The sequence below is a fragment of the Lineus longissimus genome, chromosome 12, assembly GCF_910592395.1.
Source record: "Lineus longissimus chromosome 12, tnLinLong1.2, whole genome shotgun sequence".
Classification (NCBI taxonomy): domain Eukaryota; kingdom Metazoa; phylum Nemertea; class Pilidiophora; order Heteronemertea; family Lineidae; genus Lineus; species Lineus longissimus.
The window spans coordinates 1,164,825-1,185,750 of record NC_088319.1 but is presented as its reverse complement, the minus strand read 5'-3'; the positions used below and the strand labels follow the sequence as shown (position 1 = coordinate 1,185,750).

At 43.1% G+C, this 20,926-nt stretch overlaps 1 protein-coding gene across 24 annotated transcripts in view; it reads left to right on the top strand.

Annotated features, from left to right (window-relative positions):
• Positions 1-20,926, top strand: part of LOC135497059 (basement membrane-specific heparan sulfate proteoglycan core protein-like) — a 184,590-nt gene that overhangs the window by 119,192 nt on the left and 44,472 nt on the right. For all 24 annotated transcript variants that reach the window (XM_064786736.1, XM_064786731.1, XM_064786752.1 and 21 more), the window contains 2 exons: positions 19,376-19,521; positions 20,120-20,395. In XM_064786736.1, coding sequence (XP_064642806.1) covers positions 19,376-19,521; positions 20,120-20,395 — 422 coding nt within the window. The remainder of the gene's footprint in view (positions 1-19,375; positions 19,522-20,119; positions 20,396-20,926) is intronic.

Here is a 20,926-nt window from a genome sequence, read left to right as displayed (position 1 = left end):
TGTTAAACCTTGAAATAAAACAGAATGACATAATCAAATTGTAACAAAACTGATCATTGGCAAGTTTTTTAAGAAATTGCTAGAAATCCTGTATTGCATCCTTATTGTCTTCCTGTTATTGATGTTCTTAGATTATTCGGGGGCAAAGGAATGCATTGTACTTAGATCCAAATGTCTAAAAAACAAAGCCTTCAAAAATTTAGGTCTGGAATGAAATGGTTGTTGTCTGTAAAGGCACATTATATTGCATAGTCATTACTGAATCATTCCATTCCAAAGAAACCTAGATGGCCTGCATAATTTTGTGCCCAAGCTAATGACAGGATTAATACACCTACATTGTACGTTGGCTCTCCACCTCTGATGGGTCATTCATGGTCATCCCGAGTCCAATTCCAAGATCTGCAAGTGCAACCTTCACCTGGCTTGAATACCTGTTGTATACCATTAAGTCATGAAAATCCAAGATCTGCTGTCCTTGTGTTCCTGTAGAATGCTTGAACCTTAAAAATATGAGAATCGGCAATGATGCATTTATAGCGATGCCTATCAAGATGTCTTAAATCATGCCGGTTGGCTCTCCACCTCTGGTGGGTCATTCATGGTCATCCTGAGTCCATTTCCAAGATCTGCACGTGCAACCTTCACCTGGCTTGTATACCTGTTGTATACCATTAAGTCATCCCTAAGTCCATGAAAATCCAAGATCCGCTGTCCTTGTGTTCCTGTAGAATGCTTGAACCTTAAAAATATGAGAATCGGAAATGATGCAGTTATAGTGATGCCCAGCAAGATGTCTTAAATCATGCCAGTTGGCTCTCCACCTCTGGTGGGTCATTCATGGTCATCCCGAGTCCAATTCCAAGATCTGCAAGTGCAACCTTCACCTGGCTTGTATACCTGTTGTATAACATTAAGTCATCCCCAAGTCCATGAAAATCCAAGATCCGCTGTCCTTGTGTTCCTGTAGAATGCTTGAACCTTGAAAATATGAGAATCGGAAATGATGCATTTATAGTGATGCCTAGGAAGATGTCTTAAATCATGCCGGTTGGCTCTCCACCTCTGGAGGGTCATTCATGGTCATCCCGAGTCCAATTCCAAGATCTTCAAGTGCAACCTTCACCTGGCTTGTATACCTGTTGTATACCATTAAGTCATCCCCAAGTCCATGAAAATCCAAGATCCGCTGTCCTTGTGTTCCTGTAGAATGCTTGAAAACTTAAAAATATGAGAATCGGAAATGATGCATTTATAGCGATGCCTAGCAGGATGTCTTAAATCATGCCAGTTGGCTCTCCACCTCTGGTGGGTCATTCATGGTCATCTCGAGTCCAATTCCAAGTTCTGCAAGTGCAACCTTCACCTGGCTTGTATACCTGTTGTATACCGTTAAGTCATCCCCAAGTCCATGAAAATCCAAGATCCGCTGTCCTTGTGTTCCTGTAGAATGCTTGAACCTTAAAAATATGAGAATCGGAAATGATGCATTTATAGTGATGCCTAGCAAGATGTCTTAAATCATGCCGGTTGGCTCTCCACCTCTGGTGGGTCATTCATGGTCATCCCGAGTCTAATTCCAAGAACTGCAAGTGCAACCTTCACCTGGCTTGTATACCTGTTGTATACCATTAAGTCATCTCCAAGTCCATGAAAATCCAAGATCCGCTGTCCTTGTGTTCCTGTAGAATGCTTGAACCTTAAACATATGAGAATCGGAAATGATGCATTTATAGCGACGCCTAGCAAGATGTCTTAAATCATGCCGGTTGGCTCTCCACCTCTGGTGGGTCATTCATGGTCATCCCGAGTCTAATTCCAAGAACTGCAAGTGCAACCTTCACCTGGCTTGTATACCTGTTGTATACCATTAAGTCATCTCCAAGTCCATGAAAATCCAAGATCCGCTGTCCTTGTGTTCCTGTAGAATGCTTGCACCTTAAAAATATGAGAATCGGAAATGATGCATTTATAGTGATGCCTAGCAAGATGTCTTAAATCATGCCAGTTGACTCTCCACCTCTGGTGGGTCATTCATGGTCATCCCGAGTCTAATTCCAAGAACTGCAAGTGCAACCTTCACCTGGCTTGTATACCTGTTGTATACCATTAAGTCATCTCCAAGTCCATGAAAATCCAAGATCCGCTGTCCTTGTCTTCCTGTAGAATGCTTGAACCTTAAAAATATGAGAATCGGAAATGATGCATTTATAGCGATGCCTAGCAAGATGTCTTAAATCATGCCGGTTGGTTCTCCACCTCTGGTGGGTCATTCATGGTCATCCCGAGTCCAATTCCAAGTTCTGCAAGTGCAACCTTCACCTGGCTTGTATACCTGTTGTATACCATTAAGTCATCCCCAAGTCCATGAAAATCCAAGATCCGCTGTCCTTGTGTTCCTGTAGAATGCTTGAACCTTAAACATATAAGAATCGGAAATGATGCATTTATAGTGATGCCTAGCAAGATGTCTTAAATCATGCCGGTTGGCTCTCCACCTCTGGTGGGTCATTCATGGTCATCCCGAGTCCAATTCCAAGATCTGCAAGTGCAACCTTCACCTGGCTTGTATACCTGTTGTATACCATTAAGTCATCCTCAAGTCCATGAAAATCCAAGATCCGCTGTCCTTGTGTTCCTGTAGAATGCTTGAACCTTAAAAATATGAGAATCGGAAATGATGCATTTATAGCGATGCCTAGCAAGATGTCTTAAATCATGCTGGTTGGCTCTCCACCTCTGGTGGGTCATTCATGGTCATCCCGAGTCTAATTCCAAGATCTGCAAGTGCAACCTTCACCTGGCTTGAATACCTGTTGTATACCATTAAGTCATCCCCAAGTCCATGAAAATCCAAGATCCGCTGTCCTAGTCTTCCTGTAGAATGTTTGAACCTTAAAAATATGAGAATCGGAAATGATGCATTTATAGCGATGCCTAGCAAGATGTCTTAAATCATGCCGGTTGGCTCTCCACCTCTGGTGGGTCATTCATGGTCATCCCGAGTCCAATTCCAAGATCTGCAAGTGCAACCTTCACCTGGCTTGTATACCTGTTGTATACCATTAAGTCATCCCCATGCAAGTCCATGAAAATCCAAGATCCGCTGTCCTTTGTAGAATGCTTGAACCTTAAAAATATGAGAATCGGAAATGATGCATTTATGGTGATGCCTAGCAAGATGTCTTAAATCATGCCGGTTGGCTCTCCACCTCTGGTGGGTCATTCATGGTCATCCCGAGTCTAATTCCAAGAACTGCAAGTGCAACCTTCACCTGGCTTGTATACCTGTTGTATACCATTAAGTCATCTCCAAGTCCATGAAAATCCAAGATCCGCTGTCCTTGTGTTCCTGTAGAATGCTTGAACCTTAAAAATATGAGAATCGGAAATGATGCATTGATAGTGATGCCTAGCAAGATGTCTTAAATCATGCCGGTTGGCTCTCCACCTCTGGTGGGTCATTCATGGTCATCCCGAGTCTAATTCCAAGATCTGCAAGTGCAACCTTCACCTGGCTTGTATACCTGTTGTATACCATTAAGTCATCTCCAAGTCCATGAAAATCCAAGATCCGCTGTCCTTGTGTTCCTGTAGAATGCTTCAACCTTAAACATATGAGAATCGGAAATGATGCATTTATAGTGATGCCTAGCAAGATGTCTTAAATCATGCCGGTTGGCTCTCCACCTCTGGTGGGTCATTCATGGTCATCCCGAGTCCAATTCCAAGATCTGCAAGTGCAACCTTCACCTGGCTTGTATACCTGTTGTATACCATTAAGTCATCCCCAAGTCCATGAAAATCCAAGATCCGCTGTCCTTGTTTTCCTGTAGAATGCTTGAACCTTAGAAATATGAGAATCGGAAATGATGCATTTATAGCGATGCCTAGCAATATGTCTTAAATCATGCCGGTTGGCTCTCCACCTCTGGTGGGCATTCATGGTCATCCCGAGTCCAATTCCAAGATCTGCAAGTGCAACCTTCACCTGGCTTGTATACCTGTTGTATACCATTAAGTCATCCCCAAGTCCATGAAAATCCAAGATCCGCTGTCCTTGTGTTCCTGTAGAATGCTTGAACCTTAAAAATATGAGAATCGGAAATGATGCATTTATAGCGATGCCTAGCAAGATGTCTTAAATCATGCCGGTTGGCTCTCCACCTCTGGTGGGTCATTCATGGTCATCCTGAGTCCAATTCCAAGATCTGCAAGTGCAACCTTCACCTGGCTTGTATACCTGTTGTATACCATTAAGTCATCCCCAAGTCCATGAAAATCCAAGATCCGCTGTCCTTGTGTTCCTGTAGAATGCTTGAACCTTAAAAATATGAGAATCGGAAATGATGCATTTATAGCGATGCCTAGCAAGATGTCTTAAATCATGCCGGTTGGTTCTCCACCTCTGGTGGGTCATTCATGGTCATCCCGAGTCCAATTCCAAGATCTGCAAGTGCAACCATAACCTGGCTTGTATACCTGTTGTATACCATTAAGTCATCCCCAAGTCCATGAAAATCCAAGATCCGCTGTCCTTGTGTTCCTGTAGAATGCTTGAACCTTAAACATATAAGAATCGGAAATGATGCATTTATAGTGATGCCTAGCAAGATGTCTTAAATCATGCCGGTTGGCTCTCCACCTCTGGTGGGTCATTCATGGTCATCCCGAGTCCAATTCCAAGATCTGCAAGTGCAACCTTCACCTGGCTTGTATACCTGTTGTATACCATTAAGTCATCCTCAAGTCCATGAAAATCCAAGATCCGCTGTCCTTGTGTTCCTGTAGAATGCTTGAACCTCTAAAATATGAGAATCGGAAATGATGCATTTATAGCGATGCCTAGCAAGATGTCTTAAATCATGCTGGTTGGCTCTCCACCTCTGGTGGGTCATTCATGGTCATCCCGAGTCTAATTCCAAGATCTGCAAGTGCAACCTTCACCTGGCTTGAATACCTATTGTATACCATTAAGTCATCCCCAAGTCTATGAAAATCCAAGATCCGCTGTCCTAGTCTTCCTGTAGAATGTTTGAACCTTAAAAATATGAGAATCGGAAATGATGCATTTATAGCGATGCCTAGCAAGATGTCTTAAATCATGCCGGTTGGCTCTCCACCTCTGGTGGGTCGTTCATGGTCATCCCGAGTCTAATTCCAAGATCTGCAAGTGCAACCTTCACCTGGCTTGTATACCTGTTGTATACCATTAAGTCATCCCCAAGTCCATGAAAATCCAAGATCCGCTGTCCTTGTGTTCCTGTGGAATGCTTGAACCTCAAAAATATGAGAATCGGAAATGATGCATTTATAGCGACGCCTAGCAAGATGTCTTAAATCATGCCAGTTGGCTCTCCACCTCTGGTGGGTCATTCATGGTCATCCCGAGCCCAATTCCAAGATCTGCAAGTGCAACCTTCACCTGGCTTGAAGACCTGTTGTATACCATTAAGTCATCCCCAAGTCCATGAAAATCCAAGATCCGCTGTCCTTGTGTTCCTGTAGAATGCTTGAACCTTAAAAATATGAGAATCGGAAATGATGCATTTATAGCGATGCCTAGCAAGATGTCTTAAATCATGCCGGTTGGCTCTCCACCTCTGGTGGGTCATTCATGGTCATCCCGAGTCCAATTCCAAGATCTGCAAGTGCAACCATAACCTGGCTTGTATACCTGTTGTATACCATTAAGTCATCCCCAAGTCCATGAAAATCCAAGATCCGCTGTCCTTGTGTTCCTGTAGAATGCTTGAACCTTAAACATATGAGAATCGGAAATGATGCATTTATAGTGATGCCTAGCAAGATGTCTTAAATCATGCCGGTTGGCTCTCCACCTCTGGTGGGTCATTCATGGTCATCCCGAGTCCAATTCCAAGATCTGCAAGTGCAACCTTCACCTGGCTTGTATACCTGTTGTATACCATTAAGTCATCCTCAAGTCCATGAAAATCCAAGATCCGCTGTCCTCGTGTTCCTGTAGAATGCTTGAACCTCTAAAATATGAGAATCGGAAATGATGCATTTATAGCGATGCCTAGCAAGATGTCTTAAATCATGCTGGTTGGCTCTCCACCTCTGGTGGGTCATTCATGGTCATCCCGAGTCTAATTCCAAGATCTGCAAGTGCAACCTTCACCTGGCTTGAATACCTGTTGTATACCATTAAGTCATCCCCAAGTCCATGAAAATCCAAGATCCGCTGTCCTAGTCTTCCTGTAGAATGTTTGAACCTTAAAAATATGAGAATCGGAAATGATGCATTTATAGCGATGCCTAGCAAGATGTCTTAAATCATGCCGGTTGGCTCTCCATCTCTGGTGGGTCATTCATGGTCATCCCGAGTCCAATTCCAAGATCTGCAAGTGCAACCTTCACCTGGCTTGTATACCTGTTGTATACCATTAAGTCATCCCCATGCAAGTCCATGAAAATCCAAGATCCGCTGTCCTTTGTAGAATGCTTGAACCTTAAAAATATGAGAATCGGAAATGATGCATTTATGGTGATGCCTAGCAAGATGTCTTAAATCATGCCGGTTGGCTCTCCACCTCTGGTGGGTCATTCATGGTCATCCCGAGTCTAATTCCAAGAACTGCAAGTGCAACCTTCACCTGGCTTGTATACCTGTTGTATACCATTAAGTCATCTCCAAGTCCATGAAAATCCAAGATCCGCTGTCCTTGTGTTCCTGTAGAATGCTTGAACCTTAAAAATATGAGAATCGGAAATGATGCATTGATAGTGATGCCTAGCAAGATGTCTTAAATCATGCCGGTTGGCTCTCCACCTCTGGTGGGTCATTCATGGTCATCCCGAGTCTAATTCCAAGATCTGCAAGTGCAACCTTCACCTGGCTTGTATACCTGTTGTATACCATTAAGTCATCTCCAAGTCCATGAAAATCCAAGATCCGCTGTCCTTGTGTTCCTGTAGAATGCTTCAACCTTAAACATATGAGAATCGGAAATGATGCATTTATAGTGATGCCTAGCAAGATGTCTTAAATCATGCCGGTTGGCTCTCCACCTCTGGTGGGTCATTCATGGTCATCCCGAGTCCAATTCCAAGATCTGCAAGTGCAACCTTCACCTGGCTTGTATACCTGTTGTATACCATTAAGTCATCTCCAAGTCCATGAAAATCCAAGATCCGCTGTCCTTGTTTTCCTGTAGAATGCTTGAACCTTAAAAATATGAGAATCGGATATGATGCATTTATAGCGATGCCTAGCAATATGTCTTAAATCATGCCGGTTGGCTCTCCACCTCTGGTGGGTCATTCATGGTCATCCCGAGTCCAATTCCAAGATCTGCAAGTGCAACCTTCACCTGGCTTGTATACCTGTTGTATACCATTAAGTCATCCCCAAGTCCATGAAAATCCAAGATCCGCTGTCCTTGTGTTCCTGTAGAATGCTTGAACCTTAAAAATATGAGAATCGGAAATGATGCATTTATAGCGATGCCTAGCAAGATGTCTTAAATCATGCTGGTTGGCTCTCCACCTCTGGTGGGTCATTCATGGTCATCCCGAGTCTAATTCCAAGATCTGCAAGTGCAACCTTCACCTGGCTTGAAGACCTGTTGTATACCATTAAGTCATCCCCAAGTCCATGAACATCCAAGATCCGCTGTCCTTGTGTTCCTGTAGAATGCTTGAACCTTAAAAATATGAGAATCGGAAATGATGCATTTATAGCGATGCCTAGCAAGATGTCTTAAATCATGCCGGTTGGCTCTCCACCTCTGGTGGGTCATTCATGGTCATCCCGAGTCCAATTCCAAGATCTGCAAGTGCAACCTTCACCTGGCTTGTATACCTGTTGTATACCATTAAGTCATCCCCAAGTCCATGAAAATCCAAGATCCGCTGTCCTTGTGTTCCTGTAGAATGCTTGAACTTTAAACATATGAGAATCGGAAATGATGCATTTATAGTGATGCCTAGCAAGATGTCTTAAATCATGCCGGTTGGCTCTCCACCTCTGGTGGGTCATTCATGGTCATCCCGAGTCCAATTCCAAGATCTGCAAGTGCAACCATAACCTGGCTTGTATACCTGTTGTATACCATTAAGTCATCCCCAAGTCCATGAAAATCCAAGATCCGCTGTCCTTGTGTTCCTGTAGAATGCTTGAACTTTAAACATATGAGAATCGGAAATGATGCATTTATAGTGATGCCTAGCAAGATGTCTTAAATCATGCCGGTTGGCTCTCCACCTCTGGTGGGTCATTCATGGTCATCCCGAGTCCAATTCCAAGATCTGCAAGTGCAACCATAACCTGGCTTGTATACCTGTTGTATACCATTAAGTCATCCCCAAGTCCATGAAAATCCAAGATCCGCTGTCCTTGTGTTCCTGTAGAATGCTTGAACCTTAAACATATGAGAATCGGAAATGATGCATTTATAGTGATGCCTAGCAAGATGTCTTAAATCATGCCGGTTGGCTCTCCACCTCTGGTGGGTCATTCATGGTCATCCCGAGTCCAATTCCAAGATCTGCAAGTGCAACCTTCACCTGGCTTGTATACCTGTTGTATACCATTGAGTCATCCTCAAGTCCATGAAAATCCAAGATCCGCTGTCCTTGTGTTCCTGTAGAATGCTTGAACCTCTAAAATATGAGAATCGGAAATGATGCATTTATAGCGATGCCTAGCAAGATGTCTTAAATCATGCTGGTTGGCTCTCCACCTCTGGTGGGTCATTCATGGTCATCCCGAGTCTAATTCCAAGATCTGCAAGTGCAACCTTCACCTGGCTTGAATACCTGTTGTATACCATTAAGTCATCCCCAAGTCCATGAAATTCCAAGATCCGCTGTCCTTGTGTTCCTGTAGAATGTTTGAACCTTAAAAATATGAGAATCGGAAATGATGCATTTATAGCGATGCCTAGCAAGATGTCTTAAATCATGCCGGTTGGCTCTCCACCTCTGGTGGGTCATTCATGGTCATCCCGAGTCCAATTCCAAGATCTGCAAGTGCAACCTTCACCTGGCTTGTATACCTGTTGTATACCATTAAGTCATCCCCATGCAAGTCCATGAAAATCCAAGATCCGCTGTCCTTTGTAGAATGCTTGAACCTTAAAAATATGAGAATCGGAAATGATGCATTTATGGTGATGCCTAGCAAGATGTCTTAAATCATGCCGGTTGGCTCTCCACCTCTGGTGGGTCATTCATGGTCATCCCGAGTCTAATTCCAAGAACTGCAAGTGCAACCTTCACCTGGCTTGTATACCTGTTGTATACCATTAAGTCATCTCCAAGTCCATGAAAATCCAAGATCCGCTGTCCTTGTGTTCCTGTAGAATGCTTGAACCTTAAAAATATGAGAATCGGAAATGATGCATTGATAGTGATGCCTAGCAAGATGTCTTAAATCATGCCGGTTGGCTCTCCACCTCTGGTGGGTCATTCATGGTCATCCCGAGTCTAATTCCAAGATCTGCAAGTGCAACCTTCACCTGGCTTGTATACCTGTTGTATACCATTAAGTCATCTCCAAGTCCATGAAAATCCAAGATCCGCTGTCCTTGTGTTCCTGTAGAATGCTTCAACCTTAAACATATGAGAATCGGAAATGATGCATTTATAGTGATGCCTAGCAAGATGTCTTAAATCATGCCGGTTGGCTCTCCACCTCTGGTGGGTCATTCATGGTCATCCCGAGTCCAATTCCAAGATCTGCAAGTGCAACCTTCACCTGGCTTGTATACCTGTTGTATACCATTAAGTCATCCCCAAGTCCATGAAAATCCAAGATCCGCTGTCCTTGTTTTCCTGTAGAATGCTTGAACCTTAAAAATATGAGAATCGGAAATGATGCATTTATAGCGATGCCTAGCAATATGTCTTAAATCATGCCGGTTGGCTCTCCACCTCTGGTGGGTCATTCATGGTCATCCCGAGTCCAATTCCAAGATCTGCAAGTGCAACCTTCACCTGGCTGGTATACCTGTTGTATACCATTAAGTCATCCCCAAGTCCATGAAAATCCAAGATCCGCTGTCCTTGTGTTCCTGTAGAATGCTTGAACCTTAAAAATATGAGAATCGGAAATGATGCATTTATAGCGATGCCTAGCAAGATGTCTTAAATCATGCCGGTTGACTCTCCACCTCTGGTGGGTCATTCATGGTCATCCCGAGTCCAATTCCAAGATCTGCAAGTGCAATCTTCACCTGGCTTGAAGACCTGTTGTATACCATTAAGTCATCCCCAAGTCCATGAACATCCAAGATCCGCTGTCCTTGTGTTCCTGTAGAATGCTTGAACCTTAAAAATATGAGAATTGGAAATGATGCATTTATAGTGATGCCTAGCAAGATGTCTTAAATCATGCCGGTTGGCTCTCCACCTCTGGTGGGTCATTCATGGTCATCCCGAGTCCAATTCCAAGATCTGCAAGTGCAACCTTCACCTGGCTTGTATACCTGTTGTATACTATTAAGTCATCCCCAAGTCCATGAAAATCCAAGATCCGCTGTCCTTGTGTTCCTGTAGAATGCTTGAACCTTTAAAATATGAGAATCAGAAATGATGCATTTATAGTGATGCCTAGCAAGATGTCTTAAATCATGCTGGTTGGCTCTCCACCTCTGGTGGGTCATTCATGGTCATCCCGAGTCTAATTCCAAGATCTGCAAGTGCAACCTTCACCTGGCTTGTATACCTGTTGTATACCATTAAGTCATCCCCAAGTCCATGAAAATCCAAGATCCGCTGTCCTAGTCTTCCTGTAGAATGTTTGAACCTTAAAAATATGAGAATCGGAAATGATGCATTTATAGCGATGCCTAGCAAGATGTCTTAAATCATGCCGGTTGGCTCTCCACCTCTGGTGGGTCATTCATGGTCATCCCGAGTCCAATTCCAAGATCTGCAAGTGCAACCTTCACCTGGCTTGTATACCTGTTGTATACCATTAAGTCATCCTCATGCAAGTCCATGAAAATCCAAGATCCGCTGTCCTTTGTAGAATGCTTGAAGCTTAAAAATATGAGAATCGGAAATGATGCATTTATAGTGATGCCTGGCAAGATGTCTTAAATCATGCCGGTTGGCTCTCCACCTCTGGTGGGTCATTCATGGTCATCCCGAGTCTAATTCCAAGAACTGCAAGTGCAACCTTCACCTGGCTTGTATACCTGTTGTATACCATTAAGTCATCTCCAAGTCCATGAAAATCCAAGATCCGCTGTCCTTGTGTTCCTGTAGAATGCTTGAACCTTAAAAATATGAGAATCGGAAATGATGCATTGATAGTGATGCCTAGCAAGATGTCTTAAATCATGCCGGTTGGCTCTCCACCTCTGGTGGGTCATTCATGGTCATCCCGAGTCTAATTCCAAGATCTGCAAGTGCAACCTTCACCTGGCTTGTATACCTGTTGTATACCATTAAGTCATCTCCAAGTCCATGAAAATCCAAGATCCGCTGTGCTTGTGTTCCTGTAGAATGCTTCAACCTTAAACATATGAGAATCGAAAATGATGCATTTATAGTGATGCCTAGCAAGATGTCTTAAATCATGCCGGTTGGCTCTCCACCTCTGGTGGGTCATTCATGGTCATCCCGAGTCCAATTCCAAGATCTGCAAGTGCAACCTTCACCTGGCTTGTATACCTGTTGTATACCATTAAGTCATCCCCAAGTCCATGAAAATCCAAGATCCGCTGTCCTTGTGTTCCTGTAGAATGCTTGAACCTTAAAAATATGAGAATCGGAAATGATGCATTTATAGCGATGCCTAGCAAGATGTCTTAAATCATGCCGGTTGGCTCTCCACCTCTGGTGGGTCATTCATGGTCATCCCGAGTCCAATTCCAAGATCTGCAAGTGCAACCTTCACCTGGCTTGTATACCTGTTGTATACCATTAAGTCATCCCCAAGTCCATGAAATTCCAAGATCTGCCGTCCTTGTGTTCCTGTAGAATGCTTGAACCTTAAAAATATGAGAATCGGAAATGATGCATTTATAGCGATGCCTAGCAGGATGTCTTAAATCATGCCAGTTGGCTCTCCACCTCTGGTGGGTCATTCATGGTCATCCCGAGTCTAATTCCAAGATCTGCAAGTGCAACCTTCACCTGTCTTGTATACCTGTTGTATACCATTAAGTCATCCCCAAGTCCATGAAAATCCAAGATCCGCTGTCCTTGTGTTCCTGTAGAATGCTTGAACCTTAAAAATATGAGAATCGGAAATGATGCATTGATAGTGATGCCTAGCAAGATGTCTTAAATCATGCCGGTTGGCTCTCCACCTCTGGTGGGTCATTCATGGTCATCCCGAGTCTAATTCCAAGATCTGCAAGTGCAACCTTCACCTGGCTTGTATACCTGTTGTATACCATTAAGTCATCTCCAAGTCCATGAAAATCCAAGATCCGCTGTGCTTGTGTTCCTGTAGAATGCTTCAACCTTAAACATATGAGAATCGAAAATGATGCATTTATAGTGATGCCTAGCAAGATGTCTTAAATCATGCCGGTTGGCTCTCCACCTCTGGTGGGTCATTCATGGTCATCCCGAGTCCAATTCCAAGATCTGCAAGTGCAACCTTCACCTGGCTTGTATACCTGTTGTATACCATTAAGTCATCCCCAAGTCCATGAAAATCCAAGATCCGCTGTCCTTGTGTTCCTGTAGAATGCTTGAACCTTAAAAATATGAGAATCGGAAATGATGCATTTATAGCGATGCCTAGCAAGATGTCTTAAATCATGCCGGTTGGCTCTCCACCTCTGGTGGGTCATTCATGGTCATCCCGAGTCCAATTCCAAGATCTGCAAGTGCAACCTTCACCTGGCTTGTATACCTGTTGTATACCATTAAGTCATCCCCAAGTCCATGAAATTCCAAGATCTGCCGTCCTTGTGTTCCTGTAGAATGCTTGAACCTTAAAAATATGAGAATCGGAAATGATGCATTTATAGCGATGCCTAGCAGGATGTCTTAAATCATGCCAGTTGGCTCTCCACCTCTGGTGGGTCATTCATGGTCATCCCGAGTCTAATTCCAAGATCTGCAAGTGCAACCTTCACCTGTCTTGTATACCTGTTGTATACCATTAAGTCATCCCCAAGTCCATGAAAATCCAAGATCCGCTGTCCTTGTGTTCCTGTAGAATGCTTGAACCTTAAAGATATGAGAATCGGAAATGATGCATTTATAGTGATGCCTAGCAAGATGTCTTAAATCATGCCGGTTCGAGTCTCCACCTCTGGTGGGTCATTCATGGTCATCCCGAGTCTAATTCCAAGATCTGCAAGTGCAACCTTCACCTGGCTTGTATACCTGTTGTATACCATTAAGTCATCCCCAAGTCCATGAAAATCCAAGATCCGCTGTCCTTGTCTTCCTGTAGAATGCTTGAACCTTAAAAATATGAGAATCGGAAATGATGCATTTATAGTGATGCCTAGCAAGATGTCTCAGATCATGCCGGTTGGCTCTCCACCTCTGGTGGGTCATTCATGGTCATCCCGAGTCCAATTCCAAGATCTGCAAGTGCAACCTTCACCTGTCTTGTATACCTGTTGTATACCATTAAGTCATCCCCAAGTCCATGAAAATCCAAGATCCGCTGTCCTTGTGTTCCTGTAGAATGCTTGAACCTTAAAAATATGAGAATCGGAAATGATGCATTTATAGTGATGCCTAGCAAGATGTCTTAAATCATGCCGGTTCGAGTCTCCACCTCTGGTGGGTCATTCATGGTCATCCCGAGTCTAATTCCAAGATCTGCAAGTGCAACCTTCACCTGGCTTGTATACCTGTTGTATACCATTAAGTCATCCCCAAGTCCATGAAAATCCAAGATCCGCTGTCCTTGTGTTCCTGTAGAATGCTTGAACCTTAAAAATATGAGAATCGGAAATGATGCATTGATAGTGATGCCTAGCAAGATGTCTTAAATCATGCCGGTTGGCTCTCCACCTCTGGTGGGTCATTCATGGTCATCCCGAGTCTAATTCCAAGATCTGCAAGTGCAACCTTCACCTGGCTTGTATACCTGTTGTATACCATTAAGTCATCTCCAAGTCCATGAAAATCCAAGATCCGCTGTCCTTGTGTTCCTGTAGAATGCTTGAACCTTAAAAATATGAGAATCGGAAATGATGCATTTATAGCGATGCCTAGCAAGATGTCTTAAATCATGCCGAAAAAATCTCTGATGCCTAGCAAGATTTCTTAAATCTCACTGAAAAATCTCTGACCCTTAGCAGGTTATCTTAAAACTGGCTGAAAATTGCAGGAATGAGACACCTACCTTGACCTATCTCAACTACAATCATTCATAGTCATCCCACAGTCCATGAAAATCCAAGATCCGCTGTCCTTGAGTTACTGTAGAATGCTTGAACCTTAAAAAAATGAGAATCGGAAATGATGCATTTATAGTCACCACTAGCAAGATCTTGCTGATAAATCTGATAAATCTGATTTGTAGTAGCAAATATTTCATCATGTGATACAGTCGGGGTTACATCATAATGTGCCAGGTGGATGTAGGTGGGAACTTCATGCAAGGTAAAGGCAATTATAGTGCTTGGCAGGTCAGGAGAGTTAAGTTGGGAAGAGGGGCAGTGCAGTCCGTGCGGGCAGTTATGGTGGTGAGGGAGAATGATATAACCCTGACAGTACCTAACATGAAACAGTTGCAAAGATAAGAGAACAAAAAATATCTCTTTAAAAAGTATCTTTTCTGATTTCAAAGAAAGCATTATGCATGTGTCTGTGATGCACAGTAGTTGACACTTTGTAATGTGTGAATCTGTCTGCACAAACCTGTGCTCTGGGTAAACTCCATGCTCAAAGATCTCACGTTGGGCTTGGCTGGTTTCCTTGAGTGTGCAAGTGGGGCCATCGGCATTTAACGATTCAATAGGCTTTGGAAATAAGCTGAAAGATGCAACATGATTACTTAAACAGGGCTAGAGCATTAACTGGTCTGATCAGAGAGATTGCAGCTAGTATCCAGTGCCAGATGCTGGTACCACAGTCGACTCATTATCTGCTCCATTAGAGAACTACTCCAACGTGATTTCCTGAAGCTGCTTTCTCACCTTCTCTTGAAACCGGCACAATTCTGCGCTCATGAGGAAACTCAGGGCTCAGAGGTCTTACCTTGGTTGTCTTCCCTTTGTGGACTAGGTGGGCCATTCAGGGACAATTTGTTGAACTTCCGTCAAAAGTGTTACATCAAGTACCTGAAGTGATCCAAGCAAAGAGTCGAAAGAAAGAGATCACCAACAAACTGCAACAGTTCTGGCATGCATCAGCCGAAAAGTTGAAGAAACTAATTTCTGATGTTTGGCTCAAAGACTGTTGATATGTGACAACACGTCATGTGGGTCTTTGTGAGATTAGTTTTCTCTGCAACCCAAGATGGAATGATGAACATCTTTAGTTCAACCTGGTTTCATTTATCAGTCAGTTTATTAGTTAGCTACCACTGTTATGCCTTAGAGGGGGCAGAATGGTACTGTTTAGACAAGAAGTCTCTCCAACAGCCACAAGTTTCTCTTCAAAAACATCTCAGCAACATGTTCGACCCAGGTAATCTGTCAGCTGGCTGACGAGTAGGTTGGGAATTGTGTGTGATCAGTTCTCTCAAAGACACCCGAGACAAGGATTAAAATCTTGTGTTTATAATTTACCATTGTTATGCCTTAGAGGGGGCAGAATGGTACTGTTTAGACAAGAAGTCTCTCCAACAGCCCCAGGTATCTTCTTGAATACATCCCAGTAACACGTATAACCCAGGTAATCTTTCAGCAATGGCTGACGAGTAGGTTGGGAATTGTGTATGGTCAGCTTCTCAAAGACACCCAAGACAAGGATTGAAATCTCGTGTTTATAGGCTAACAATGCAAACACTTTCTGGCACCCGGTACAGGAAGCAAGTCGCCCTTCGCTAGTCCCCGACTTTGACACCGTTGCGAACGAATCAATTGATTAGCGGAGCGGTCCTTGGTGTCGCTGCGGGGTGTTGTTCCGGAAATTGTTTGTAAAGCCAAGGAACCACCATCTGACATCCATAACAGCATATTCCCTTTACACTTGTTATAGTCGGGTGTACACCACAGTCGGGATGGCGGTGCCAGACAGTATTTTTTTCACTGTCAAGTTTTGAGTTGCTTATGTATTTGACCTCTGGTGCCTTACTGATGACGGACGCCTGACCCAAAATACAATTTCTTCAGGGATTGTTGTTTTCTCTCCCGCACCGGCCAATACAGATAGAATTCATTTCACTTTCATTTGATGAAGTTCGCTGCAACCCAAGATGGAATGATACACATCTCATGTTCAACCTGCTTTCATTTTGCAGTCAGTTTATTAGTTACCACTGTATGCCCCTAGAGGGGGCAGAAAAGCATGTGACATCACATCATGTGGGTCATTGCGAGATAGTTTTTTCTGCAACCCGAAACAGAATGATACACATCTGATCAACAAAATCTGTATTTCTGAACAAAAATCTGCTGTGATGAGAAGATTAGAAGTCGGTATCATCTGTCAGGGTTCCATGAGGTTAACAAAAGCATAATCTGTTTTGATTTGGAAAGTAGAAAAGAAGTTGTACTTTACCCAACTTGGAGCAGCTGACACCAAGGCTGACGTGCCTCTAGTCATCACCAATGGAAAAATTCGAAAAAACTCTTTGGAAGAGAAAAGAGGGAACCGAATATTCAAGTGTTGAAAAGCAGTTTGGAGCTAGGTTACCCTCCAAGAATCTACTGGCTACTAGACATAAAAGACATGAAATTTCGTTCCTCAAATTTAGATAAATTTGATCAGGCAGTTAATGAAAAATGAGAAACAGTTTTTTCCAAACACCTCAGCCCAAAGACAGACTGTGCACTGATTCAAAATGCACTGGGCAGTGGTTCTGCTAATTAAGTCATGTGACCCCCCAACCCATTTGATTCAATAGCCTATGCCTGTATTGTCTAGGCTGGCCTAATCCCTTGTCCATTGTCCCGGTGTCAGGCTGCCATGCCACTCCTTTGGTTATTGTCCACACAATAATTCTGTGACATAATGGTCAGATTAGGTTTGTTTAATGGAAAGTGTCACCAGATAATGTTTGGTTAACACAATTATTGAGGGTTCTGCTCTTTGAATTGAATTTCAATTCAGTTTCTTTATAGATTCTATACTAATTGGATCTGCCAAGAATCTAATAACGGTTATTAAAAGACATACTGTACATACACAAATGTGATATCTTTTTATTACTATAGATAAGAACTGTGGACCAAAGAGTAGAGAGGCACACCTCTCCAGTGAATCTCTTTTGGCCTGATCATCGTTATTAAAAGACATACTGTACATACACAAATGTGATATCTTTTTATTACTATAGATAAGAACTGTGGACCAAAGAGTAGAGAGGCACACCTCTCCAGTGAATCTCTTTTGGCCTAATCATCATTGTGGGTCATCCATAATTATCAACAAGCACTTGTGTTTTGTGAGAATATTGATCAACAATTTCAAGGAGATGTTTAAAAACATACATTTGTCACTGACTCCCTAGCCACAGGCACCTGAAAGATATCTCACCCAGTTGTGATATTTCAAACATTGCGACACAAGCTTACATAATATAGAATTCTTTTGACTGTTATGCAAACACGTTCTGTCAAGGTGCTGAATTGTCAAGATAATCTTCAAAACAGTTTGCTACTTTGGCGAAACATGGATGAATTATGTGTCACTTGAATTTGCTGCACAAGTCAAATGACAACGGTGGGGATGTTGGCTCAGACAAGCCATGTAAACAAAACTTTAAGATCTTCCTTTCAGCCATCTTGTTTGTAATGTAATGTAATGTAAATACCATATTTCTATAGCGCCCGTTTCAAGCAAAATGCTCATTCACGGGCGCTTTACAGATAAAAAGATCACACCTGACTAAACAGCTCTGTCTTCAACAATCCGCGAAATTCCTTAAGGGTCGCGGCTGCCCGGATGTTGGTCAGCAGGCGGTTCCAGAGCGTGGGGGCCGAGTGGCCAAATGCCCGCTCGCCGTATGTTCTTATTGCACGCGGAACTACAAGTGATAGGTCGTGTGCTGACCGCAGATGCCTTTCTGGCTCATAGACATTGATCATCTCAACGAGGTACTGAGGGGCCCGACCGTGCAGGCTCTTCCAGACGAGCACCAATGTTTTAAATCTAATTCGCTGCTCCACAGGCAGCCAATGTTACTGTCTCAGGACTGTTTGTCCCGTTATCAGGGCACGTTTCGTAACTATTGAAGCTATTGACTTGAAACTTGGTACACATGTTTCCCCATGTAATGGCACCTGGGTGACCAAAATTTCACTCCGGTCTGATTCCTGATTTGGCCGCCAGGGGGCCAAAACTGAAAACATAAAAAGTGTGATATGTCTCTTGTTAATGATCCATTTTCAATAAAAAGTTTATGGTAGGTACTCCTAGAAAGGATACATCACATTTCGTACGGGTTTTTGATTTGACTTTCTTTTCAAGGTCACAGAGGTCAAATGGCGTAAATTGGCCGTTAGGATGTAACTATGGCACGTTTCTAAACTGCAATGACTATTGATCCCAAATTTGATACACATGTACCCCTTAGTCAGGTGATCTCAGGGACCGAAGTTCGGTCGAATATGATTCACCACTTGACCACCAGGGGGCAAAATTCAAAAACCTTAAAAATGTGATTATTCCCTAACTTCTTGCCCGATTGCCACCAATTTGATATCATGGGTACATCTAACCACCATACAGTATATGGCACACAGGTTTTTAATTTGACCTACTTTTCAAGGTCACAGAGGTCAAATGGCATAAATTGGCCGTCAGGACGTAACTATGGCACGTTTCTTAACCGCAATGACTATTGATAACAAATTAAGTACACATGTACCACTTGGTCAGGTGATCTCAGGTACCGAAGTTTGGTGCGATCTGATTTGCCATTTGGCCTCCAGGGAGGGGGCCAAATTCAAAATTCTTCAAAATGCTATTATTCCTTAATTACTTGCCCAATTGGCTCCAATTTTGTATCATAGGTACATCTAATTCTAACAACCATTCAATGTGTCACCCGGGTCTTTTTTGATTTGACCTACTTTTCAAGGTCACAGAGGGCAAATATACTGTAAATTGGCCATTTTGGGGAAATTGTAACTGCTTGGACCTACATCAAACCTAACACTACATGACACAATGCCATGCTCTTTATCCATCTTTCCTCCGCATGAGGTGAGCACAATTCTCTTATATCATATTAATGGCCCTGGTCATTTTATTTTAAATTGTCGAAACGAAGATAAAATATAAGAAAACGTAATGTCTGTTTGTCCATTCCTAGATTTGCACCAACCTGTCGCCGAGATACTGATGGAGGTGTGACGTGTTTGCGATGTGAGCAAGGCTACGTCGGCCGGAACTGTGAGCGATGCGACACTGGTTATACCGGCAACCCGATGGTCCCTGGTGGATCATGCCAAAAAGTTGGTGAGTTTTGATTTGATGGGATACCAAAGCGCTGAAAATGAGTGCTTTGGTCATTGTGACAACATGACGATTTAGATTAGAAGATGGCCACCATTTGGTTAAAGGTCCCAATCATATGTCTTTTCTATTGATAACATTACTAATAATCAGTGATTTGTGGAATGCTTAGCACTATGAAGAAGTTGATTTTTAAACTTATTGACAGGGCCTGTCATCGCTGAGGTCAAAGGGTTAATCCCGTTCCAGTTCAATTCCTCAATTAGGTGAAAGTATTTACACAATAATGATAAGCAGTTGGGCGAGGTAAAGCGTTGTGAGACTGCATCATCAGTTTGTTTTGAATCGAGTACAAACATGTCATTTCGAAATTAAAGGATCACTCAAAACAGGAATATGTTCACGAAGTGACCAGAAGAGAATTTACTCTCACGTAGTACAGCAGAACTATTCATCACACTGTCCAAACAGATGAAGTTCTGTTAATGCGCATATCAAGCTCAACACACGACGGCTAACTAGCAACTGCCTACTGTACCTTTAACATGCAAAAATAATGAGTGGGCTGATCCTTTAAATCTGCAACAAACTTATTTTTCAGCTATATCAAGAGAACCTGTCGTTACTGTCTACCCCAACCGCGTTACAAAGATGACAGGAGACGTTGTACGCTTCACCTGTAACGTACAAGGTCCGCAGCCAATGCGGGTCACATGGGCTCGTACAAACGGGCGTCCATTACCTCGGCGGGCAAGCGTCACGGCAGACAACTCCTTATCGATAAACGGGTTGATTTCCTCCGATGGCGGAGGGTACACGTGTACGGCCGTCAACACGTACGGACGGACAGAGGGAACGGTGTTGCTTAAAGTGATGGGTGAGTTTGTCGACAAGGGACCGAAGCGCGGCGATATATCATTCGCCGATGCACCGGCGGCGCCAGATGCTGACAAACCGGTCGATGAGAACAGTGACGCGAGTGTTTTCAGTTTCTTAAATAGACTCTTTAAATCAGTTTTCTGAAGGGCATCCCCGTTTCATTTGAAAATAGTGTAAACCTGCAGACTCTGAGCAATCAGTTTTGCCTGTCTATGCGGACTCACCAACTTTCTGAGAGGGCCTAGCTAGCTTTTGTCAAATGTTAACTCTTTGATGTTTACGGCATTCATGCATAAGATTACTTTGCCTGTAACACTTGTACCAGCAGACAGTCTTGATTCTTTCTAACTTGGTTGTCAGCTTGATGGTTTTGTTTGCTAAGTTTCCCATCTATCATCTCGGGAGGGTGGCGCGCCATCAGTTGGCTCGCATGTCGTGTGGGTGTACCGTTTTGCAGGGATGAATATAGAGTAAACAAATTGTATAACATATTTATATTAAAGTCTGTATGATAACCTTCAATTTTGTT